Genomic DNA, 26,550 nt, shown 5'->3' with positions numbered 1-26,550 from the left:
ATTTTTATGTAAAATTTATTTTAGATTTTTTTTTCAAGAACTCTTACACGATTTAAAGAAATTAATGTGTTCACTGTTGTTTTTCAATTTGTGAATAAAAATATATATCTACAAAAACTACCGATTAACGACCTAAGACTCGTCTGCTTCGTTAGTTTTAAATCTTCTTATAAGTTACGTATAAGCTTTTATAGTAGGATTCCCGGTAATGTTCATAAAACTCCATTTTAGCTAGATTAAAAAAAATACCATTGCCCTACTATAAATACTAATATATACTACTGTAAATAACTTCACAGAAGATCACATCATGACACACATGACATCTTGGGAATGACTTGTTTGCTGCCAAGCTTTAAATATGTAAATATATTCTCTGAAAAAAAAATTAATTAGACATAGCCTAAATAACTTCAGCAATTCAGCGTGCGAATAATCAAACCAATGTCTGCTTTTAAGATATTTGTTAAAGAGTATTTTGATTCTTATAATTGTATCCATTCATTTGGTACAGATAGGAATGCCACTAACGATCAATTTACTCGTCCATTACAGGATATTTTAAATTTTACTTCTACTGGATTGTGACATGGCAATATATTCTGGCAGTACAGATAGTGAACAATAATTTAATCTGAATTTTGAAAACGATTTTTCTATATTATAATTACGTTTTATTTCTGAAACCATTATTTAACTTAATCAAATGAGCTAAACATTCACTCTTTAAAGCTTTTACATCTTTAATCAAACATCAAGTATATTTAGAGATTCAATTTTTTTTAGGTTTCGGATAAGTTTGTAAATAAAACAGACAATAATGGCAATGATTTATTTCAGAATAAAAAATCAAAATACAATTACATATCGCTTTATAAAACTGATAGCACTTATTTAAAATTGTACACTTTTGGCAGTTGACATTGTGACCTAATTGAATGTGCATACATATATGGCATGTACCAAAAATACCTATATATTCACTGATTAAACTGAATAATTACATAAACCTAAGAAAAGAATTAGAAGCAATCTCATATAACATGAATTTCCTTATAGCTGACAAATAGAAAAATACTCGAAAATCCGGTACATAACTACATAACGACTTGTGTTAAACATAAATTGACATTTATATATTCAACAGTTGTAAATTTATATCGACACTAGCTACTTCCGTCCAAACGGACGTCAACAACGGTTTCTTTCGAGTGATAAGAGTGCGTCTAATGGATTTTAGGAAATAAGTATGTATAAATAAGCTTGAAAAATACTAAGAAAGACAGAAATATATGCTGAAATAGTCCTATGTTAAAGATGAAGCAAAATCATAAGTATATATTTGTTTGGTCTATGTTTGGTCAAGGTGGCCCAGGTAGACTCCATGGGGTGCAAAAGAAGACGACCAATTTCTGTTGACATGCTAAAAAAATGGAGGTTCACTATTAGTAAACCATTCATCATTTGCAAAGTTCACTTTATATCCCCTCAAAACACAATAAATTCATTATTTATCAATAAATTTTCACTTATTTATCGAAAACTTAATTCATGGTTGGAACTCAGTTCACAATGCAGACATCCATAGTTAGATGTAATCTTAAAAAATCACAGAATTTTTGTTTGAGTTCTAGAAATATATTTGAAATAGAGATGAGGGTTGGCCACTAGACCACCAAACCTTTAAAGAGGTTTATGATAAAGTCTGGGAACCTGATCCAAATAGAGTGCATGGTAATCAAAGCATCATTAAAACATTGGTTTTTTTATAATAGTAATCAATTAGTTAAGTTTTAGTAGTTTCCTCGCATGGGTTATATGAATGAGTAAGACTGATATGATATACTAACTAAAACCAGTACAATATATAAAGCGCAATGAAAAGTCCAATAGTAATTGGTTTATAATGTATTTAAATGGCGTGAGCCTGCAAAATGTCGATACTAAAAGTAAATAGAGAACAGTCCAGCAGTGAACCAGCACAAGCTGAGAATATCTGTAGCGACTTGTAGAAATTCCCACTGGACCTTTCATATGAAGATCGCAAGGCAATTCAGCGACGAACAGGTTGCCAGTCACCATCGGCATCGCGAGCTGTAAAAACAAAAAAGGAAAATCCTTGTATATTTATGTATTAGGATCGAACATTTAGAAATACATATAACTAAAGTTTCAAATGGTAGTTTAATGTGGAAGCTCACTTCGACTATCCCTAGGTACACTATATATTTACTTATATTTTATTGTCCATTAAAATAACAATAAAAGGAAACTTTTAATTAAAACAATGTCCTGGTATTATATAACACAGATTTCTAAATATTAGGAAACCTGTCGCGTCTAACCAGCTATTATCTACCTCTGAGGCCTACCATTGCATAGTTTTCGAGTAACTACAAATGGGATTTATTTCAGAGGCATTTTGATGATCAGAATATTAATACATTCTATGTCATGGCGGGGGGATTCGTATATGACCCTCTCTGCACTTTCTGTTTAGGCCAGTTTTTTTTCCAATCTTTTTGTACCATGCTCGACCGAAGCCTTTCTAAAATCCTTGTGCCCCCCCCCCCCCCCCGTATCATTAAACTTGTATTTAGTCTATTTTAGAATTGTACAATTACAGGTTAAGGCCATTTGCAAATCTCATTGAATAACAAAGGTTTCTTTAAAAAAAATAATTGTAGGGTCTAATATCGACAACTTCACATCACCTATACAGCGAATAGGTGATGTGAAGCAGCGTCAAACTCTTTTTTTCGACTGTCTTACGTCAACTTTGCCAAGAAACATTCATTACCGTTCGGTCATGTATTCGCGCGCCGTTAACACAACAATTACTGTTTGATTTAAGCTGGTGTCTATTTAGTCGAGTTTATTCACTTTCAATGTGAAATCCAAAGGAGGATGATAAATGACATACAGTAAGTATGCAAATGATGTCCCACAATGTTAATAATTCTTTGCGAGTTATACCAAAAAGCGTTCGCCATGAAATGTTATGTCTGCCATGTTTGAAGGAAAGTGCATTATTTTTTATTCATTTGGACTTTATTACAGTGGTCAAGTAACTTGTGTTAGAATTTATGATTTGTTAGACCAATTCAATAAAAATTAAATTTATTACTTTATTGTATTATGCTTATTAAATTTTATATTTTTTTTCGTAATATGTATATATATATATAGCTTTTAATTGTGGGTCGTAAACGCCCCACGCGGCCAGAATGGAAATCTTCAAAATTGCCGTGACACAGAATATGTTAAGAAAGGCTCGACTAAGGCCAACTCTGATGCATAATGAGTGCTACACCGCTTGGTTGCGGAAAACAGCCCGCTAAGATAAGACAAGATAAGGGGACTCACGTTTGTCGTCACGACGGGGAGGCGGACGACGCTCCCAATCATCTCTACGAGGTCCATCACTGAAAAAGTAACATAGTTGTAATTTTATTTATATCACAAGTTACAAGGTTAACAGTCTAAAATAATGTGTATGAAGATTCATTTGCTAATGTTTTATCTTTCAAGGATCTATGTATGTACATAATTTCATAAACAAAATATCAATAATGTACATAAATATACAGTACAAAAGTTTTCTGTGATTATTATTAAACATGGAAAGAAATGTAATATGGCAAATACAATGTGCTTCATTTTAAATATTAAAATGGTAAATTATTAAGCAATAATCAAATATTTTATTGTTGTTTTAATTGACAAATTCAGTCTAAAAGCTATACAAGTCTGTTTTAAATTAATCTGAAAATATATGTGACTCCACTATACATAAATCTTTTAAAGTTATTTAACAATACCACTTTGTGAAATACTGGTCCCCAAAGTGAGATAATTAAAACGGCTAATTAATGATTTGTAAGTATTTTTCATTGTTTACTTTATTATTAATACTACATTTTAATAATTAATGTAATGTGTATTTAAGGTGAGTAAATTGAATATATGTATACCATATTACGTAATACGTAAGTAAGTTTACATATAAAATATTAAATGCACTTGAATCATAAATGAATTGCATTTTATTTTCTAAAATGTTGATTATAATGAAAAACCTTACCGATCATCTCTCCTGGGACCTTCTCTGTCATCTCTCCTCGGGCCATCGCGATCATCTCTTCTCGGTCCATCCCTATCATCTCTTCTTGGTCCATCCCTATCATCTCTTCTCGGTCCATCCCTATCATCTCTCCTCGGTGGGAAGCGATCGCGGTCCCTGGGACCATCTCTATCTCTAGGTCCGTCGCGATCACGCGGCCCGTCACGGTAACGATCGTCGCGCGGTGGGCCGTCTTTAGAACGCCAAGTGGATGAACGCTCCTGCGATAATTTTACGCTTTTAAGTAACTAATTAAAAATACTTAAATGAAAACATAACTCCATATGTTCATACACTTCTATTAACTTACACATGTCTTTATATAAAAAAATATTATATATAATCGTTACATAGTTTAACCAGCAAAAAAGCAGCAAGTAGAACCATGGTTATATATATGTTAAAATTGCAGCTTTCTTAGGTTTAATTCTGTAAACCATGCTCTGAATATGCATTAACAAAATACTTCTTAATTATTTGCAATAAAGGGAGGAGCCTGTAAATGAGTTTAACCCTTTTAGACCCTGCGTACACAAATGTACACATAAAATATAAAAAATTTTTTGGTATTTATTTCGCTACAAGTGCAGTTGAGAACGCTTGTTTTCATATGTCCACATTATTAACTACAAAAATGTATAACTATTAACGCCTTCTCTTAGCATTCTTTGTGACTTTTTCGACATGGTTTGATCAGTGGCTGACCGAAGTTGGAGCTAAGTGGGTAAGCTCGTCATTTTTATTTCTAAAAAGTAGGAAATTGTTAAATATACGCACTGCAAAAATATGAGTTGATGTGTTATATTCCTAAGGTCATAAGTAACATATAATTTGAGTTTATTATTGTATTTTTGTATCAATTATCACAATTTTTATATTTGTACACAAATGTACACATCAGGCGTAAACGATGTTTTTACGATTGCTGAAGTATTCTAGCTGTATTTGCAAAATCTATTTTGCATATGTTTGTAACTATATTATAATTGTGGTTGTTGTTGATGCTATATAAGATATATGTTATATGTTGAAATAAAATATTTTTTTTACATTTTCATAAAAAAAAATCACCGATATATCACCGGACGCTTTGAAAGCCCTATTCGCTGGAACTCTTTCCGCAAAGATGCATTTTACAAAGTTCGACCAATATTTGATGCAGTTAGGAATCGATGTTTAGAGTTACCGCTTGAAAAAGAACTTTGTGTTGATGAGAAGAAATTGGATACGGAGCAGCTATTGTTCTTCATCTCACTAAGAGAATTGGAGAAAGCAAGGGCCACGAACTGTACTTTGACAACTACTTCTCGTCATATCATTTATTACAAATCATGAAACAAAAAGGCATTATGGCTGCATGCACAACTCGTATAAATAGATTCTCCAACCCATCGCTACTAAGCGATAAAGAAATGAATAAAAAGCCTCGAGGATTTTCTAAAGAAGTAAGTAGTTTTGACGAAGATGTAACTGTGGTCAAGTGGCTGGATAATAAGATTACCCATATTGCTTCTATTTTTGTTGGTATTGGTGAAAAAGACTTAGTCAAAAGGTGGTGTAAGAAAGACAAGAAATTTATTGACGTTGAACGCCCCGAAGTGGTCAGGAAATACAATCACGCAATGGGGGGAGTTGGACCTTTTAGATCAACGCATGAGCTACTACAGAACCTTCATAAAATCGAAAAAATGGACTCTTAGCATTATATTTCATGCTTCTGATTTAGCTGTAGTGCAGGCGTACCGAGAGTACCAAACTGACAAGGCGTTGCTAGACCAAATAATAAACAACTCACGATGCTTCACTTTCGTCGTCACCTGGCTGAAAGTCTGGTGTTGAGGAATGAAATTGGTAAAAGAGGACGACCCAGTGGCAGTAGCTCAATACCGCAAATTATTCCCAGAAGACCAGGAGAGGTTTGCCCTGTAGCGGATATAGCAAGAGACGGTGTTGGGTATTTCCCTGCACATGATGAGGGACTTGAGACACGGTGCAAAATGGTTGGATGCAAAGGCAAAGTGCAAAGTTCACCTTTGCCTTACCAAAGATAAAAACTGTTTCTTAGCATTTCATACGTAAACTTATGAAACATGCTTTTTGAATGGGTCGAAGGACTTATATACCTATGTGCCAATTAGTTGCCTGTCCCAAAGAAGAAATCTCTTTTGCTAATAATTATAAGAATTGTACTTAAGTTTTGTTAATTTTATATAATAATATATATAATTTTATAAATATTATAATAAAACATTGATAAACTAAACTTTTTATAATTCCAATGAAACCTCTTAAACAGTAGTCTGAGCATTACGTAGGACGGATGTGCACATTTGTACACAAAAAGATAAACTATTTTTTCTTATAAACCTGACAACCGGGATTTTTTTCATAATTTTTTCCTTAGCCTTTTTACTCTACTCTAGCTACAATTTTTTTTTTAGTTTCATTGGACGCAAAAAAAAAATTCAGGTCTGAAAGGGTTAACATACATTGCCAATATATTTGCTACTTTTTCCTATTAATTTAGTTTACCTTAATTTACCCAAGGCAATCTATGTATTTTTTACAATAAACTCGCTTGACATTCAACAGTAGTCTACAGGATTATTATCGATAATACAAAAATGGGACTTAAACTACTGCTATAAGGACAATGGATGTAATCATTAAAATATAAACACAGTCAAAGTTCATATCTTTTTTTCTTTTCTTTCATTTTAATTATCATTTAATTATTTTAATAAATTCTTTTCTATCATCTTTAATTTTAAGTTAAACAATAAAAGTGTATGTCAGTAAAAACTTTCCACTGGAGTCAAATTTGATTCCACTTTCTATCAAAATAGGCTTTTCTCGCATCTTTTCCATGACAATTATATAAAATCTAAAGTGGAAACAAATTGGTTAAATCTAGTAAAATTTCATTTTTCATTTCTGGGAAATAAAAAATGTAAATTTAGATAGTGTTTAAAGGTTATGCATATTTTGGAAGTATGGCAGTTAAAAAAGGGTAATGTTTGCAGTTGGACACACTGATTGGACTGACAATCAAAAGCAGCAATGTATGAGGCTGGTTTTTTGAGTAACCGTTACATAACTGTCTCTTGAAGTCTGTTAGTTAAAAATAATATCCATGGACAGAACTAACAATTAATTTAAAAATTTTAACATTCTTTTTTAATTAGGTTCTTGTAGAACTTAATCATTGATATGTCAAGACTATCCATAAGGTAGTAGTGATAAAAACAAATATTGCTTACAGTGGCCGCCGGTGGTGGATCAGCAGGTCCTCGTCTCCAGCTGCCAGACTCCGGCCCACTGGACCGACCGGCGTATCCGACGCGAGCTCTACAATAATGTACATCATCATAAAGAGAAGTCATAAAGTAATTTCAAATTTATAATAATAGCGTAAAATTATATCATTCTTATCAATGCAATATCTACTGCGGAAGTTATTAAAATGTTATTTTAAATATGCAAACAATAATATACTTAAAATTTTTGTATTACAAAAATTGTGCAACTAAACTAGGAGATATTACCTATAAAAATATTATAAGCCTTAAGGTAAAGCATAACATATTTAGTTTGCTTACACAATACAATCTTTTATTATATAAATTCTTTATTAATGTCAAACTCTTATTTTATGTACATACCTGTCTTCGCGCAGTGGTGGGCGGTCGTCCTTGATAGGGTTCCGCTCCTCGCGTAAGGGACGCCGTTCGGGGGTGCGAGGTCGATCTTCGCGGGCTCCAGCTGCTCGTGGTCCAGCTATAATTATAGAATGCTAATTAAACGAAGAAATTGATAGTTTATACAAGGGTTACTTGTATGTCATTTAGTGACATAATTATCACCATCATTTGAAGAAGAGATTTGCAGAAGAACCAAGGTCACCAATGTAGCTTGATGAATTTCTAGTCTGAAATGGCAGTGAGCGCGACCTCGTACCATCGACAGCCGTATGGGCTGAAAGGTTCTCGAGTGGCGACCGTGAGCAATTAGATAGGCTTGGGTAGGCCCCCCACTGGATCGATAGCAGTCAAAGTCGCGAGAAGTCACTTGATTCGGGCGGCGCAAGCCTAGTGATTATGGGCGGCCTATATACCTTTACAGTGAACATTTTTTGGCTGTGCGTAGGTCTCTCTCAAAGATTTCTAATAGAACCAGTTGCGCTGCACTTGCCAATCTGTGGTCTATACTCCAGAGCTACTAAAGAATGGCTCTTACATGCATAAACCACGCTGATGTGACTTACAGGCCACTGGTTGCACTCTTTGAAGTGACTTGGCACAGGAGCTCTCGAAGGCAACATTTGCTTTGGCTGCCATTTAATTGTTTAGCATTCCGATTAGTTGCCTAACAGTGCTGATCTTTGATTGAATCAGTAGGTGTTAGTGTCTTACCCATTTATGGTACAAATGCAAGCATTAAATTTACCAGAACGCCAGCCATCATCACGGCGCCAGCTGCTACCACCGGTGGATGGAGGTTTAGCGTCGTCTGCCTTGCGCGGTGGTTCCACATCCTTCGGGCGCGGTTTTTCTGCTTCTCTGTTAACAATTAATTACGATTTAATTAATGTAAATATCTCATCGTCGTATTTCAATATTTTGCTACACGAAAAGTACAGAATAATTGTTTATAGGTATGAAAGCTTTATAGGTGATCACTCTGAAATTCTATTTGAATGTAATGGGCCAATAAACTCAAAAATTATAATTAATTTTAATTTATAATAATCTAAATATTCTAAATGCTATTTCTTAATTAATATATTATCTTTACGTATTTTATAATTGTATATTTCTCAAACCTTTGATTTTCGGCTAAAATTTACCATACATTAATTGACAATAAGTATAAATATACATTCATTCCTTTAAAGCTTTTACTCCTTCCTTCAATCACCATGAATGATTTTAAATCTGTACAAAATATGATACATGAAATCAAAATAAATTAAATTATAATCCTCAAAGCCTTAATATATTTCAGTTGCAGTTGTTGTGTAACGAATGTAAGATAAACATAGCTCAAGTTCAAGGATACCTTATAAGGGAGTTCAATCTGATTACAGTTTAACACTTGAGGCGTTGTTCTAATGACATATACAAGTAGTGTTTTTTAAACGATCCTATTATAAATAAATAAATATTACTTTTCTTTTGGAGGCTGTCTTTCTTCTCTAGGCGGGGGACCTCTCTCGTCGCGTCGCTCATCGCGGGCTGGACGGCGTTCAGGTGAACGTGCAGGGCGTGCTTCTATATGTCGTAAAAAACAAAAATGGCTATAATTTTTTTTTAACTAAAGCATTTTAAACATTGTACAGAACGCAATACATAATGTATGTAATAAATTTCATCTCAGTAATTTAAAAATTTTGAAATATTAATAAAAGCTAAAAGTTTCTAATATAGGCAGCACAAGACCAATCATCGTGGCGTCTATCGGCCGATGATAATAACGAATGATCAGTTTAAGAGCAATTTTTAATTATCAGATAGTTGAAAACGACGAATATTTATAATACATTGTTTTGCTGACTGCAAAAATAGTTTTTTGCAGTCAGCAAAACAATGCTTATATGCTTATTACCTTTTCTGCATAGAATTAATTATAATATAAAACTCCTTTATTCAAGTTTGATTGCAATTATTAATAAAGTATTGTGCGTACATGAGCTTGACAACTTAGAAGGTAAGCTATTGGGAGGCAGACAAACATCAATCAGTCTGTTCTTAAATATATTGTGTGCCTTCTGACAATCAAGTCCTTCCCGCCACCATCGCATCATGCTATTATTTGATTGTACAATGAAATAACAATAAAATCATTATAATTTGAGCCGTAGGACATCTACTTAACACAAGCCTCTTTTGTAGATTACCAATAAGGCTGGTTGGAAGCAGCCGGCATCTAGCATCTTCTGACAAACTTATCAAAGTTGTCTGTCCACCTTGTGGGACATCCATTTCAGGACCAGTTCCAGAAAATGAATACCTAATGGTGATTACAGAATAATTCTTTTTTTTTACCCAGGTTGGTTGATTAATGGGAATTTTTCAAATTCCACTCTAGAATCTTAAAAATTAAACATTTATAACTAACCAGAGCCACCTCTCCAGGTGTCATCACCGCGTCTCCAGCTAGACATGACAGAGGCCTTCTGCTCCTCCAGTTTACGCGCAATGCTAGCCTCTTGTGCGCGCGCCTTTGCTTCGGCACGGGCCAGCATCTCTTGGTGTTCCCTGTTACACAAAATTTTAATAAATAAATTTTAAAACACATTCATCTTATTACTGATGTATAACATTAAAAACTTTCAGGAGGTTAAACATCTATTTCCAATCAGCGCATATACATATTTTGTAAAAATAAAAAAGTTAGTACAACCATAATAAAACATTATTTTTCTATTTGTGGACAAAATCTATGATTGCTGTTACGCTATGTTATGGTTAAAAAACATGTGTATGTATCTTACTTTTCCTTGCGCTCACGGAGTGCAGCCAGTTCCTCCTGGTGCCGGCGTTCACGTTCCTCCTTCTCCCGCTTCTCCTCTTCCTCTTTGAGCCGGCGAGCTTCTTCAGCCGCACGCTCTTCAGCACGACGCTTCTCAGCCTGCCACTGTGAGGTAATAAAACGAAAATGATGAGTACCAATATTACAGTGCCTATGCACGTAAAATAGATTAAACACATGTGTAGTGTTCATGCGCCGTATTGCTGGCCAGTTACAATATATTTTATTGTGATGGCGCAGACGCTGCATTTGGGTCGAAATTGAAGAATAAATAAATAATGAGATAGGTTGGTAGCTCCCCTCCACCCGCTAAACACATAAAAGTATAGATAAATGTTGCAACCAACCTGTGTGTATTGTCTTGCAATTGTTGAGTAAGTTTATATTTAGTTATTACTTATGACTTATGTTTTGTGTCTTCTTTAAATTAAATGTGTTTTAACAATGATTTTTGTATTTTCAATTAATAATCATGATCTTTAATCACAGGCTATGATTACAGAGAGAGAAAATTAACTTTTTATTTGTGATACTTGATAGATAAGACTGACATGTATTATTGATATAATCAAATAAAATGAAGCTTTGTAATTTTTAGTCTATAAAGAGAAATTGGAAATCTATGGGGGAAGCCTATGTTCAAAGGCGAGCTTAGGCGCTCAATGAATCATAGCCGGCTCAGGATTTCTTCGTAGATTAAATAACCTACATAGTCTAGCAAAACAGTAGTCATAGTGTCTGTAAGCCAAGCCATATAGCATGCAGAACAGATTCATACTATGGAAATCTATGACAGAAGGCTATATCCAGCAGTGGGCGTTCTTCGACTTGAAATGATCATGATGATTATTATTTAACTACAGTTATAATGAAATAATTTCAGGACCAAAAGTATTACAAGTAGTCTTCTCTAATAAAGCTTCAATAAGAAGGTAATAGCGATGAGTGATGTATGAGCGAGCGTACCTCTTGACGGCGGCGTTCAATGCGTTGAGCCCGGCGCTGTGCCAGGCGAGCTTCGCGCTCAGCAGCCAAGCGCTGTTGGAAGTCAGCTAAGCACTTGACGTGTGCAGCGCCGCGCTCGCTGCTCAGACGCGCCGTGAAACGCTCCCTGTGCACTGCCATTCGTGCCAATCGACTTGCGGTAGCCACGTCGCGTGCTCGCGCCTCTGATTTAGAAAACAAATTGAAAAATATTTAAAATAAAATAAATACAAACTGAAAAACATATTAAAGTTGTATATTGTGAATTATATGTGCCTGCAGACTATATTTCCAGAAGCTACTAGCCATTACAACTGGAAACCATAATAAAGTACACATTTCAGAGTGATCATTTTGTACATGTTCATTGGATGTTTGGATTGGATTGGTGGCAGTCATGGGGGAGGAAAATCAAAAGGAGGAATATGTAGAAAAAAAGGAAGGAATAGGTTTCTTTTAGACAAGTCTCTTTTAGTCATTACTTAACGTGGCGAAACAGAGGTCATGCTTTACTTAGTCAATAAAAAAAGTGTAAAGGTGTTTTGGGCTATACATTCTCTTTCAAATCATATACACAATATACACAAAAATATATATAGAACTTAACTCTAAATATATCACTTAACATTAGATAAATGGGCTTTTCTCATCCCTTATAATTAAAAATATTACCTGAAAAAGATGGCATTTAAAAGATATTTGGTGTATATTCAAATATAATCCAAGAGTCTTTTAAGTGAAAATTGTGAAGAATCTCACCAATAAGTTGTTGTATGCGCTCCTTCTCTTGCTGTTCCCAGAATGCCTTGTCTTGTACTTGTTTCTCCTCTAAGCTCTTTTGCAGTAATGGTATTTCCTCAAGTCGCTTGGCACGCTCGAAATAGTCAACCTACAATAAACAAATAAAAGTTTTTAATATATGAAATTACCCAGTTCAGTAATAATATTAAAATCTATAAGCAATTTCTCTGAAATATTTAGTGACATATGTATGTTATATTTTAGGGCAACGCTGTAGCCTTCGAAAGGCAAATATGATTAATTTTATACTTTGGTAAATGAAACTGTATTGCTAAAATCATGCCTATTTAAAAAAAAAATATATTAAACATTCCAGATTATTTAGTTGTTAGTTGTTTACATAACTAGAATAATCCCACATGAGCTATATATGGCTAAAGAAACTCGGATCAGATTGCATTATTTAAAAGCATCTTTCAACTTAAAGCATGTATTCCAAACACTCCCCGATTTGTGAAGAGCCCACAAAAACCGTCAAATGGTTTATTTTTTTCTTTTCACTTTGACAATACCCTTAATAAAGTAGCAAATTTAATATACTCTTTAAAAATCCTTCATCTATTGTGACGTAAAATATTAGGCAATGAAAAGAATGAATGAAATATTAAATATCAGTGATGAATAATTAATGGTCTTCATACCTTTTTCTCCTGAGATTTCAAGCGCGCCTGATGTTCACGACGTTCCTTCATCAGCTCTTCTGCTTCACGTTTGGAAATAGCGTCGGCATCCATTTTTTTCAAATCCTAAAAATGGTAACTTGAGTCATACATTTATCCTTACAACAATAATTTTTAATTATACACATTTACTTGTCAATGAAACAAGTATAATTGTTATTACTCACTAATATGGTGTACTAATTTATTTTTCTTTTGAAAATGTGGGACACCGTCTTAATGTTAAAATATAAAATATTTTTCGGAATATCAGAATTATATCAATATTACTATTCTTCACCAGAAACTAATTTCATACCCATAAACCAACAATTTTGCTATGAAAAATGTATAACAATACCCATCATCTAAACTTTGTCAAATATATATTCAATTTAATTGTTAGAGCATTTTATTAATCAAATTAGTTTTATAACACTAAAGTGCTTGTAAGTAACAAGCTAACACTTCAACTGTAAGTAAAATATATCAGAATATGCAATCCCTTGTACTGATCAAATAGTTAAAAGAGTAATTACTTCTTCATCCAACTTCTGTAAGACTTTCTTGCCGTGCATCGTCTGCGATATGTGGGCGATCCTCTCGCGCAGATGACGTTCACGCATCGCGGCCAATTCCGATGCGTGGCGACGTTTCTCTCGCTCTTCTCTCTCCGCCTCCAGGCGACGGGCTTCTGCAGCTGCCGCGGCTCGCTGCTGCTCTTCTTGACGACTGGAATAAACAGATTATTAGTTTATACATTATTATTATACATAAATAAAATAACAATATGAAAAAAATAAAACCTTGTGGCTCATTAATGGATTCTAGCCTTGATGATTAAATATTCCAACAAATCAAGTGCAGATTTTTTTCATAAACAGTAAGAAAGAAAAAATATTTTATTTTATTGGCTTAGCTTAAAATGAATACACAGGCAATATGTCATAAAAATACCAATAATGCTAACCCTTACTTAGCTACATACTGCAATACAATTTCATCCATACTTTAGTACTAATTTACACTTAGAATATCCAATTCAAACCCAATGGAAAATGGTCAACACTGTCATAATTTGATTATTAAGGTGGCAGTAAGATAATAGTTGAATTTATAAATAACTAGCTGATTCGGAATTATCATCATCATGTCAGCTGATAGATACCCACTGCAAACCAAAGGCTGCCATGATGACCAGTCCTCATCCAGCTACTTCTCTGGAATAGACAATAAGTGAGCAGATTTTGGATTTTTTAAATTATAAAGTTCAATGTTTTAATTTTACTAGATTGATGTTTTTAGAGTTATTATTTCAAATAATGAATATCTTAATACAATATATTTCGATACTTATTATCTTATTCCAGACGAACAAATAAAACTACAAAAGTCATATAAGTTAGTTCAGTACTTCTTGAGTTACAAATGGTGTAAATAATGATTTTGTTTTATAAATTTAAATACTTTCCAGTGACAATATTTTAAAAGTGACTATGTATAATTATGGGTACTCACCGGAGCTCCTCCTCCTCACGAACAGTGTTGAGACGTTCAATGTATTCCTTGCGTTCCTCAATGATCTTGTGTCGCTGCAGCACGCGGTGATGTTCGGCGTGCTTGTTCTCGTGGTAGTGCTGCACCATGTTAATGCGTGCACGTTCCCTCTCCGCACGGCGTCGCTCCGGGTATAGTTCATGCACGGCCCGGGACAGCACCTCTGCTGCACGCACCAGTTGCTCTCGCATCTAACAGGTATAGAGCCTAGCATGAATATAGGTTCTTCATTATCACAAGTTACTGGATGTGAACAGTGTCAAATCAGTCATTGTGGGAGGCCTACGCTTTGTAGAGGGCATCTACCTTATTTTCAGCTGATGGACGCCCACTGCAAAGCTTAGGCACCCTGTAAAGATCGTCATAATGACCGGTCTTGCGCTGCTCGTATCTAACGATTTTCTTTGTCCTTGACTATGTTATCGGACCACCTAGTCGGGGGCCATGAGATGGCCATCAGTTACACAAGCAATGTGCCCTGCCACTTCAGACGAACAATTCTTCAAATGTTGGTAAATTTGGTTCTTCTGCGAATCTCATTTCTCATTCATTCTCACAGTGAATCACAAAGCATAGCTCTCTCCATTTCATTTTTATACCGGGCGGTATTGTATGAATTAAATATACATATGATGCTTAAGTGTTGGAAACAAATTTTTGTAACATGCTATGTAATGGTGGATTAAGTGCATTTTGTGAATGTGCAGAAAAATGTTGTCTATATGGCAGATAGACTCCTAAAGTGGTTCTAAGTTCTAAGCATCTATAATATTGGCAAATAGGCATCCAAATATACAATCTATGTTCCAAGTGAATGAAAATGAAAAATTTACATATACATTTACTTTAACCGTTTCACTGCTAAGGAATTCTTGCTAGAATGCATAAAAACTGCAAGACCCATGTAGACAAATCTTAATCAATTTAAATAATTATTTTTCAAAATTGTAAAGAAACAATAAACAAGTTGTTTTTTTATTTGAAAATTAAAATCATCTTTTTCTTTGATTAGTGATAATAATGCTATCATCATTATTTGAGTTTGTTCTTTCACAATCCTTTGAATCAATATCCGAGTAAATAGCCCGAGAGATGGTTATTTTTTTTAGAACTGTGTAAAAATAGATAAGCTATTTTAGAATGACTCATATTATGAAGTACGCGTGAGGCCAGACTGAAACTCGCGTCACGGTTTTCAACACAAAACAACGTAGCGCTTTTGTGCTGTTTTGCAGTTAAAGGGTTAACATATCTTTAGCTTTAATAATTACCTGTTCAGCCGGAGTTGCCTGCAAGATGGCACCTCCACATGCTTCATCGGCAGCTGAACACCACTCGCCGCCACCAGATTCCACCCCGAAGTGTACACATCTGTAAAACAAAACTATATTACCTAGTGGTCTATGCCTAAGGCGCTGTATACACGGGTTTCGTTAGCACTAATCTTTAAGAACTAACAAAAAAAAAACCTATTACAGTAGTATTTATATATACTAACAAGAAATTGAATTCCTTGTCTGCCCTTAGCTGAGTTCAAACAATTTAGGCCTCCTATATTTAAAGCACAAAGGTATTAAAATAATGAAATAACATTTAACTTAAAAATATATACTTGTAACTTACTGATTGGCATGATCAATCCGTATCTGCATGTCATTATGACGAACGCAGTCCACCAGAAGACGTTCCAGGTGGAAGAGGTCGTCAGTCTGCGCAAGTTCTAGGAGGCGCGCGAATTGAACGCAGGAATAGCACTGCGCGACCTGACGTACAAGGCGAACAAGTGCCACATCTGTTAAGGCAACCGTGTACTGCGCCAGAGATGAGTCTGAAACATGGTAAGCAAGTTAGAAACCTATGATCAAAGTAAGCAATTAAAACCTTAAGTTAACCTTAGTGGTTCTTAATTTTGTTTAAGATTTTTGATTCTGTTTAAGAGTTGTATGAAGCTATAAAAGCCATAAAGGTACACACTAAACATTTTACCTAACAAACATGAAGTAACATACTCTTATATATACATTTTGTTCATTTGCTAATGGAATAAATACAAGATATATATTTCATGATCTCCGTAACAGTTTTTTTTTTAATTCTTTACATATAAATCCTTTATTTCATTATTGTTTTGCAAAATATTAGGTATTCAAGCTATAAACAATTTTTAGGACTTGCAAGGCTTTTTTTTATTTTATTGTAATGTGGTCCATTTTAAGAGTAAGATATGTGAATATTTTAAGTTCACAATAAACTAAAAAAAAAATTAATAGAGGATAAAGAAAGGACCAGGACTAAGAATTGTAGGCTGTGGAAGTAATTTCCGAAAGATACAAAGTGTATAGTAATATAAAACATAGACACTCATCACAAATGTGATACAAAACATGAAGAGACTGAAGCATAAATTATGATAAATACTCCAAAAGATATTTTATTCACCTACACATACTATGGCTGTAGGGCATATTAATGCTTATTCTCATCTATTGCCGAAAAAAACTGGCTTGTGTTCAAACAACAAGAAAAATACATGGTTAAAATAACTTAAAACAGTAATGTAACAGGTAGACATATAAGAATGTATATAATAAATATGTTTGTAATTTTTCGTAATATTTTATATACTCACTGGGTTCTTCCTGCAGGGACTTAATGACGCTCTGTACGTTGGAGCAAATGGTCAAGGGATCAAATTCAACCTCCAGCCATGAGTAGAGTTGTTGCAGTTGTGCCGACGCCAGATTGACCACGTTCAAACGAATCACATCTAAAATAACATATCAAAGCTGTGAAATCGTCGCATAAGCTGTTAAGGGTGATAACACGAAAATCTTGCCTATCAACAATATATTAAGTAGGTATAGTATAAATATACATTAAAACGTGTTTTTTTTTAGCCCATTAAAGATTATGGAACTTACAGTACCCAGCGATAAATATTTTAATTTCGGTACTACCCATGTGACATTTTGACAGTCGTGCGACAGAGATAACGCTCTACGAAGCCGAAATTAGCCGATAGTCTCTTTCCAAAGGTCGACGTGCAATATTTATCGCCGAGTACTGTATAACTTAGGTGAAGTAAAGTAAAAGCTCTTTATGTTTACATGCATAAAATGAATATTTGACTTGAAATTTTAAATATTGTTCAAGTTTAAATTAACACAGACAGTCTTGCGATAGTCTGTCTGTCGCGTCAAACTTGTTTATGATTTACCTCTGAGGCCTACCATTAGATGACCTGTGTTGGCCAGAAATGGGATTTATTTCAGAGGAAGAAATTACATATACATTTATATAAAAGTATAATAACAATTGTTTTTTCCTATAGATAAATTTTTTCATTTATTAATTTCACATCAGAAATTTACGAAGTCTATACAGATTATTAATTTACAGTGAAATTCGAGAGCTCAATTTGGTAGGAACTAGAATCTATGACAACCTTTATGGTTTAGGATTCCTAATTCACCTCGGTCAGAAAAGTGCCCACAACAAACACAGACGGGTTATTTGTGTGATTACTTTCACAATACTAGTGGTAGAGTAATTATAATTACTTAAAAAATCTTTATATATATATATATAGATATATGTTTTTGTTAAAAAAACGTCATTTACAAAAAAGACAATATAAAAAAACCATATGCAGTTCTTCATAAAACATTCAATTAATAAATAAATGAACTTACCTTTCAGTAAGCTGGCCCTAGTGGGTGGTTGTGCTAAACCAAGCAACACAGCAAGTCTTTGCGCTTTCTCTACAGGGCTCTTGTCAGTTTCAACAAAACGGTCAAACTCTGGATGTAATGACGGTAAAGGCACTGATAGAACTGCTACCAACACTCGACAGGCCATTCTGTGTGAAAGAAATTTTGGTTTAATGATTTTTGGCCCTATAACGATAACAACTATGGTTGTCAATTATGCTTGGCTATAATTACTGATAAAAGTTTTATCACAAACATAAGACAGTATATTTTATTTTATAAGACTTTAATTAACTATCTTTTAGGACTAGCAAGTTTTCACAATCATTGGGGACTCGTCTCTATATACTGTTTTTTTCTACAAGGCAACATCTAAATTATTAAAAAATATACATTAAAATATAAAGAGCAATTGGTTTTTTTTAATATTTTCAATTATGTATTAGAATTCTCAGTTTAGGCCTATTTTAACAAATATAAGCAAAACGTAATAAAAACAATTTGTGACTTGCTTGAGTAATTACCATTACCATTAATGGTATCACAATCCTAAAGGATGGTAATTACCATTTACCATCCTTTAGGATTGTGTGTATTAAATTGAATTGAAACTTTCAGGTTATAAATATTTGTGCAGACATAAATTAACACAGGGAATAAATAATATTTCCTGTCGCGTCAAGTCTCCATTATGTTATGCCTCCAAGGCCTACCACCATACAACCATTGGGTTACAGATGGGATTTATTTTAGAGGCTTTATTTACATCTACTAATATTATATAATTTTTCTTAACAAAAATTTAAATTATGTCATTTTGACAACACCCATGCATCATTTTTTGTAGAAAGTAATAAAGTTTTCTAGCAATGTAAGCAAATTGATTTGTATTTAAGTGGCTTTACACTTAGAAAATCTGCAATTATTTGTTTATATTATTGTTGATGCTTAACCAGTCAAATGCCTATGGACATACCAGTCTGCACACACTGGGTGCCTACAGGTCAGATCTTTCTGAAGCAAAGTAGGCTACATTATATCAAATTTTAATTTAATAAAAGGTTAATTATTTAATTTTTTCATGCAGTTGATCATTTCATTTACATTAATATGCTATGAAATAAGACACCAGACAATGTAAAAAATAAAATATTTACCAGCATTTTTAAAAAGTATCATAAAAATGGATGAGTGAAACATTAAAAAAACCTGCTTTGTGCAATGTACACTCCAAAAGAGTAACTTAATGAAGCTGTCTTGATCATTTTATAGCTAAAGATAGCTTTAGGTACATAAACATTTCACAAATTTATTATCAGAGCTTTGCTCATAAACACCTAGTCTTTCATTTTTCATCTCTTATAAATAATAAATATTTTAATAATCACCATCAAAATAAGTAAAACATTAAATTCCTTTTTACCGTTAATGATTAAATCAGAGTTAAACTTACTTTTGTAATTCTTCTTGAGTTATATTCTTCTTCATCTCTCGGGACAGCTGGAAGAGTTTAAGAAGCGCAGCTGCATGGAACAGGCAGTGTCCAGCCTTCCAGAATACCAAAGCAAGTTTGCCATAGTAATTGGCCATGGTTTTCGCTACAGGTGTCTTTTTTGACATGTTCATCAGATTGTGGATGTCTTCTATAGCTTTGTAAGCTTCCTGTTGAGATTGTATGCAAATTAAGTCCATTACATATACATCCAAAATTCAGAAGTTAGAAAAAATAAGTAAAAAAACTAAGAGATCGCTTAATAAACATTGCTATGTAGAACACACAAATTAAACATTAAAGTACAACACAATAGTAAAATATGGTGATATATTTTAGACATATCTCCAAAAAGAATGTGAAGATGATGAAACTAACCTGCCATAACTCCATCTGTATAGCACTATCCAGCTGGAACAATCTGGTCTCCAAATTTAGCTGTTGGGTTTCTGGCTTTGTGATGCTGACATTGCCTGTCTGCACCTGGATTGAACATAAAAAATTACAGGTTTAATAAATCTTTAGAGAGATACATAATCTCTTAACATATGCAGTGAAAAGATTCAGTTCCTTAAAAGAAATATTAATAAAAATTATCTACTTAAGATTGGCTGGAAATTGGAAGAAATATCTAATAGTGACAATAGTCATTGATTATTAATCATTTGAATAATTGTTTTCATTTACATAAATAAATACAGAGGCATTGCCATATCATCAAATGTAGAGATTGATCAACTGTTTCTAAAAAAAAAAACTAATTTTCTTTAAAAATACACAACATTAAACAATTTTAATATGTCAAGGGTCAATTTCTGTTCCCTCATGTAGAATGATTCTCTGTAATTAGGTACAGTTCAGAAAATCATTAAAATTAATTCACTTTTAATAAGCATATTACTTTAAAACTTATAATTTCTAAATCTTTCACAACTGGTTACTTTTTATTACACATATATGTATAGTGTAACATTATGTGTGTGTAGTTTTAAGTTTTTCTAAGATTTCCTGGTAGAAAATGCCTTCAGGCATGAAAATGAGACAACATAGTTAAGGCAATTTGCTGAATACAGGATGCAAGATGCCATGCAATGGGTGACTATTAGCTGACATGATGATGATATAATACTTTTATGTGATATAAAGCTATTCCAATCGACGATTTTGTATTTATGGCCTTAAAAATATAGGTAGAGACACACAAATCACTTACAGTTGGTTTACAGATGTCTTCGAGATGCTTCCTCAGCTTATCACATAGTTTTCTAAACTCTGTCTTTCTGGAGTATTTAAGACAGAACTGGAATGCCATCCGTGCAATGTCATGGTACAGGGTCTCCACATGTGCATTGGTACGGAGCAATTCTAGGCATTGACAGTATGACTCCCAAAGAAACTTCACCTGAATTGTAGAATAGCAAAATAAACAGGTTAAATCCTAATATTTTAAATGCTTAAACCATACTGTAGCCACACAGTCCAAACTAAAGCCTCATAAATTTAAGAGAAATATCTTTCTACAAAATGCTGTACTCTCTAAACCCATAGTTAATCGAAATCTTCTCATCAAAAGGGATAAATTTTTCAAAAAAAAAAAAATTAATTTTTTAGAAATATGAACTAGTCTTTCTAGACATTTTTGAGAGAATTTGGGCTAAAAAATATTTTTCTTAACTTGTGTTTATGTATATTATATACTACATTTTACATGTTTATATATATTATATCTTTTCCAGCAGTACATCAAATATACCATGTACATATAGTGACAAAAGTTATTTTAAAACATTTTTTTCCTTCCAAATGTGAAAAATTACCATTTAAAAAAAAGACAGTAAGAAAACTGTACATTTCTCATTCCAAAATATTCATGTAGTGATTCCTGCTATAAACATAATGTAAGGGGATCACAAATAGTTAATGCAAGATCAAATTAAATAGATTTAATGATATACATATATTATTAAAATCAATAGGGATGACTTTTTTTAAAAATAGTTAATACAAGACAGATTAAAACTTTCACAAAATAGAATGGCCTGGAAGAAAATGGTACTGGAGATTGACACTTTTGACTGTAACCAGTCACCAGTGACTAAGAAGACTTAACTATATGATTTATTTCTTACCCATGGAGTAAGTATAGTTCTATCAGAACGATCTTGTGCGTCTTCTCCAGAGACTGCACTTAATAAAATACTTTCTGGTGTCGCCAAGTTGTCAAGGTCATCAGTGTCAATAACTGCTTGAGTTGATTGAGCTCGAGCTGCCTCTGTACGTTCTTCAGCCATACGCAAGTAACCCCTGTCAATTTTTATAAATACTAATTTATGATGAGCCTTGCAGTATTTTATTCCAATATGAGATAATAAATAAGTGATTTTGGACATTTAAATTGCCCATGAGACGATGCAAGGAATTATGGACATCTTCCTTCCATCTACTAATTGCCAGAAAAGATGTTTCTTTCTACGATTTTTTTAAGAAGTGAAATTTCAATGTTCAACAACTTAATGCAGAAGTTATGGTACATGTTTAATCAAATGAAAGTTAAAATTGATACATAATCAAAAATAATTTATAAATCAGGTACTGAAAAACATCAACATTTATAATTATTGCAATAAATCAGCATTTTCTCAAAACAAACCTTATAACTTGTTCCAGTGACCCTACGTTGACCGATTGAAACATATTTCGGTACTGGAACAACCCTTCTTTAGCAATATGAGACTTCCGTAAATCAACGCAAAGTTCTAGATATTTGAACATAATAGGTTCCAAAACCGACTCGGACCAGTTGTAAGCCCATTTTTTGTTTCGGAATACTTCTTGGAGCGTATCCAGAGCCCGTGCCGGTTTGTCCAAGTCCATAAACTCTGAAAGCGAAAAATCATGTTCACTGATTTTGAAGTAACAATTGTTATAAAAAGGCAACGTGTTGCTAAAATTTAACAGGTGCACTAATTGAGACTCGGCCAAAAATCATGAGAAATAAGTATGTCTTATCAAAATGTGCAACGTGGTTACCTTCGAAGGAAATTTATACAAACCATTGGCCCGCTTAAGAGCATTTTCCGGTCTTTGACCGTACCGCGCCATCATTTATGCTGCACTAATATCTTCATTAACATAAAATCACACGGTTAAAAATATGTGGTGAAGAATTTAACGAGAAAACTCTTCTTACCACCGCTCTGTCAAGCGACAACGACTCAAAATGGCGGTGTGGAATTTCTCAGGGTGGCGACCTATAATAATGTATGGGTAAAAATTTAAGTGTGTTTACTGATAATTTTTGTCATAAGTAATAAAATATTTGGTTTGCATTTTATAGACAAATAATACAAGTAAAGTATGGATAGGAAATAAAGTGTATAACAAAAAATAATGTAAATCACAACAAAAAAGTAATATTGTGACAAATAAAATTAGTTTCCTTTTTTAATGTCATTGTCAACACCTGATAAATGTCATTCTAGATTATCCTTATTCCTGATCAGTTAATAAATTTTGAAAATGCGCGTTTTTATAAATGTTTGGCTTTTCCAAAGTCCTTATACGATTTGCTACATTACTGAGGACGTTTTCATGCTACCACATGAACAACACTATAAAACAATTGGCGTAAAAGTTGGAGAATGCTACTATATTGCTGTCGAGGAATCTCATATTTCTCGTGCGAAAAAAATTAAATTAGGCGTTAATGCTTTGTTTTTTCAACCATTCGTAAAAGAATGTTTATTGTCCCATAATTTTAGAGCTAACGTGGTTAGAAATATATACCAAACATGTCAAATTCCACATTATAAAACTGTGTTTTTAAAACTTATCTTAGAACCGTCGGACAAGGAAATTATTGATTATGCATGGTACGTAATACATAAACATACCTTTATTCCATTTACCTATTGTTTTTAATTTTAAAAAAAATCGAACAATGCATTTAACTATTTTTTTTGGTTCATTTAGATAATTAACAATTTTCCGTAATACCAATCGCACGATTTTGTTTGCCGTTTAGTCTATTTAGAAAAGTTCACTGATATTTTAAACAATAATCTTCATACGTTTTTTATCGAAAATCCATTCAGGACAAGAATTACAAACAATAATTGTAAATATATGATTTTATGATTATAACCTTTTGAAGTAAACCCAATTAAGAGTTGTTTAATCTTGAGTATTTTTTTGCGGAATGTTGTGATAATGTCTACAAAATTATAATACCATAAATAAAATTTAAAATAATTGATTAACACTTTCAGGAATGACAGATTGCTGTATCTCATTTGGCTAAGAGTAGAAATAGAAAATGCTTTTTCATGGCTTTCAACACTAGGCGGTGCCTATTCAGCCTTAGGGGATTACTTTGAGCATTGTGTAAGTTGGAAAATGTTTTATTTATTATTTTAATTATATACTCATGATGGTTTTTCCTTTTGTTTTGTTATTTTTTAAATATATGTTTACAGGCGGAGAAGGCTGGAAAAATATCTTGGAGGCAGTACAAACTCTCAAAACTGCTAGGTGATGAAGGTCTGGCTGAAAGGAGCAGGTTATATTCAGCTATAGCACATGCACAGAAAGGCAAATTAAAACTGGCTAGGTACATTGTCAGAGAGGTAGCCAGTTTTGCAAGACAAACTCAAAATAAACAACTCAACCGCATGTGCCAAGGAGTTTGGGCCAAACTAAAGTATTTAAGGACATTAAAGTTACCGTTACAAGAAAAAGTTGGCAGTGATAATGGTAGAGCAGTCACAAATAGCGGTGACGGTAAAATTGAAACAGACAAAGTGGTTTGTGTAAAATGAGTTTAGTTTAATGTATAATTTTCACATTTTATACATATGTTATATCTAGGCATAGTGCAAAGATAAGTTTATAATACTGTAAAAAGAAGTTTCATATATTTAACCAATATATATATATTTTTAGTAACATGTGTTTAAACTTTATTTTTTATATTTTTAAGAATGTTCGAATTTATTTTGTTCTTCTGTTATTATTATGTGTACATACATTAAAAACATTTATTTCAACTTTGTCCGAAATTTATTTATAAAATCATTTGTATCTAAAAATGTTTACTTTTTTGTCATGAATTAGCATTAATATATATGATATTGCCAGTCATACTATTTTTTTAAAATTAGTAAATGCTTTTTGTTCTTGTCTTTTGGTATTTATAACTTGACCACATATTTGTAGGCCTACAACCAAATACTGAAGGCATTTCTAAAGCTCTTAATAGAAACTACACTTGAGATATTGTGTTGAATCTTGTACTGTTTCTGTTGTGAGTGGGCAGAAGATCTCGTCTAATTTTATACTGCATGTTGGTACTCTCCTGATGGTGGTGGTAAGTAGCCGTACAATCTCCCTGGACTGGTCAGGCGATAGCCAGTCGAAACGAGGAGCGCCGCTAGTAGACAGGATGTGTTTGTGCCGAAGCTAGTCTCTCGCTCTATACAAATAAATTCAACCTCAATGACCAAAGGTTATTTTAAATATAAAACTACCACCCCCATTATGTATATTAATGCAACACAAAGAGTGTACGTCGGTGTGAGACGTCGTCCAGCTAGTGAAAGCGTGTGAGGCCAGGGTCCTTCTCTCGGGCAATGGATCTAAATCCTGTAGCTGGCGCGCGGGTGCTTTGGAATGTTTGTTATAAAAACAGAGGTCCGCTGAATCGATAGTAAACTTCCACGATCCCACGCCACTTGAGAAGTACCATGCCCTGCTAAGTAATCAAATATTTTTTATTGTATTGCAAATTATGTTGTATTGTATACATTTCTCGAGTTTAAATATTTTTACTAAAATTTCGATTAAGACATGGGATGCTAACATGCAATGTTACAATCTCTCCATTACATAATATATACCTTTGGATTGGGCCAAGAATTTGCATTGGCTCATTAATGTTTACTGGGGCTCTTTAAGGCCATTTTTCTCTAGATTGAAATTTATAGAACATTCTTTTAGGTTAGGAGAAATGTGGAATTATATTATTAGTTGTTACCTTAAGGGTTTATTAGACATTATGTGACAATTGTTTGTTGTGATTTAAAAAAAAAGCCTTTACATATTTTATTACACAAAGCGCATTTATTCTAAATTCAATTAGCATTTTAAATTATTGGAATATTTTTTTTAAATGGAGACATTCATATTATATGGTCTATGGTTGATTGCATGTCTTGCAATAGAGCTAAATTTTATAATGCTGAAGCAAAAGCATGCGACAACGAGCCAGTGGAAGCGGCTTAGGTACGCTCCCCACTATGAGAACCGACTACATAGATAAGGTCGCGGGAAGTCGCTGGAGGGGTTCGATTTTTTATTTCTAAAAATGTATTTATAAGAAAATAATTTTTGACTCGTGCAGTTGGACAAAAATTGTCAAGTTGTTTGTATTTCATGACTAGTTTTTAAGATAGTCGAAGTTTAGTTTATAATGTGTTATATATTTTTTTGTAAATAAATACTTCTATACTTTAAAATTATTATTTTGATAATGTAGATTTATCAGTCGTCTGGGATTTCTAGAGGAATTGACTTTAATCAAGCTAACCCTGACACAAAATAAGTGCAGTGCCTTGGTTATGGAAACCAGCCGACTGAAACGAGAGAAGACAGCAGATTATATTTGCTCCCTCATTTGCAGACTCCCATAATACTTTA

General features: G+C 33.3%; 2 protein-coding genes across 2 annotated transcripts; one reads left to right on the top strand and one right to left on the bottom strand.

The window, feature by feature from the left end:
• Positions 1-1,956: 1,956 nt before the first annotated feature.
• On the bottom strand, positions 1,957-23,092 carry eIF3a (eukaryotic translation initiation factor 3 subunit a). Its single transcript, XM_068767715.1, has 24 exons — positions 22,911-23,092; positions 22,508-22,736; positions 21,987-22,161; positions 21,071-21,259; positions 20,236-20,340; positions 19,819-20,027; positions 18,348-18,514; positions 17,285-17,422; positions 16,279-16,483; positions 15,927-16,026; positions 14,617-14,846; positions 13,638-13,830; positions 13,081-13,185; positions 12,398-12,527; positions 11,621-11,823; positions 10,617-10,759; positions 10,241-10,380; positions 9,291-9,393; positions 8,570-8,682; positions 7,786-7,900; positions 7,384-7,471; positions 4,085-4,344; positions 3,367-3,425; positions 1,957-2,094 (listed from the first exon to the last, which is right to left on the bottom strand). The coding sequence occupies exons 1-24, from the start codon at positions 22,960-22,962 to the stop codon at positions 2,054-2,056; spliced, it is 3,492 nt and encodes a 1,163-aa protein (XP_068623816.1). The 5' UTR covers positions 22,963-23,092; the 3' UTR covers positions 1,957-2,053.
• A 248-nt stretch (positions 23,093-23,340) lies between these two features.
• On the top strand, positions 23,341-26,322 carry LOC137924322 (uncharacterized). The gene is made up of 3 exons (XM_068767714.1): positions 23,341-23,729; positions 24,126-24,240; positions 24,333-26,322. Exons 1-3 carry the CDS (start codon positions 23,377-23,379, stop codon positions 24,672-24,674), a joined length of 810 nt encoding a protein of 269 aa, XP_068623815.1. The 5' UTR covers positions 23,341-23,376; the 3' UTR covers positions 24,675-26,322.
• The last annotated feature ends 228 nt before the right edge of the window (positions 26,323-26,550 follow it).

The sequence above is a fragment of the Battus philenor genome, unplaced genomic scaffold (genome assembly GCF_028537555.1).
Source record: "Battus philenor isolate CCGP_79_NKW_IND1 unplaced genomic scaffold, ilBatPhil1.0.hap1 SCAF_23, whole genome shotgun sequence".
Lineage (NCBI taxonomy): Eukaryota > Metazoa > Arthropoda > Insecta > Lepidoptera > Papilionidae > Battus > Battus philenor.
Note: the sequence above shows the minus strand (reverse complement) of the source record. Positions and strands in the feature narration are given on the sequence as shown.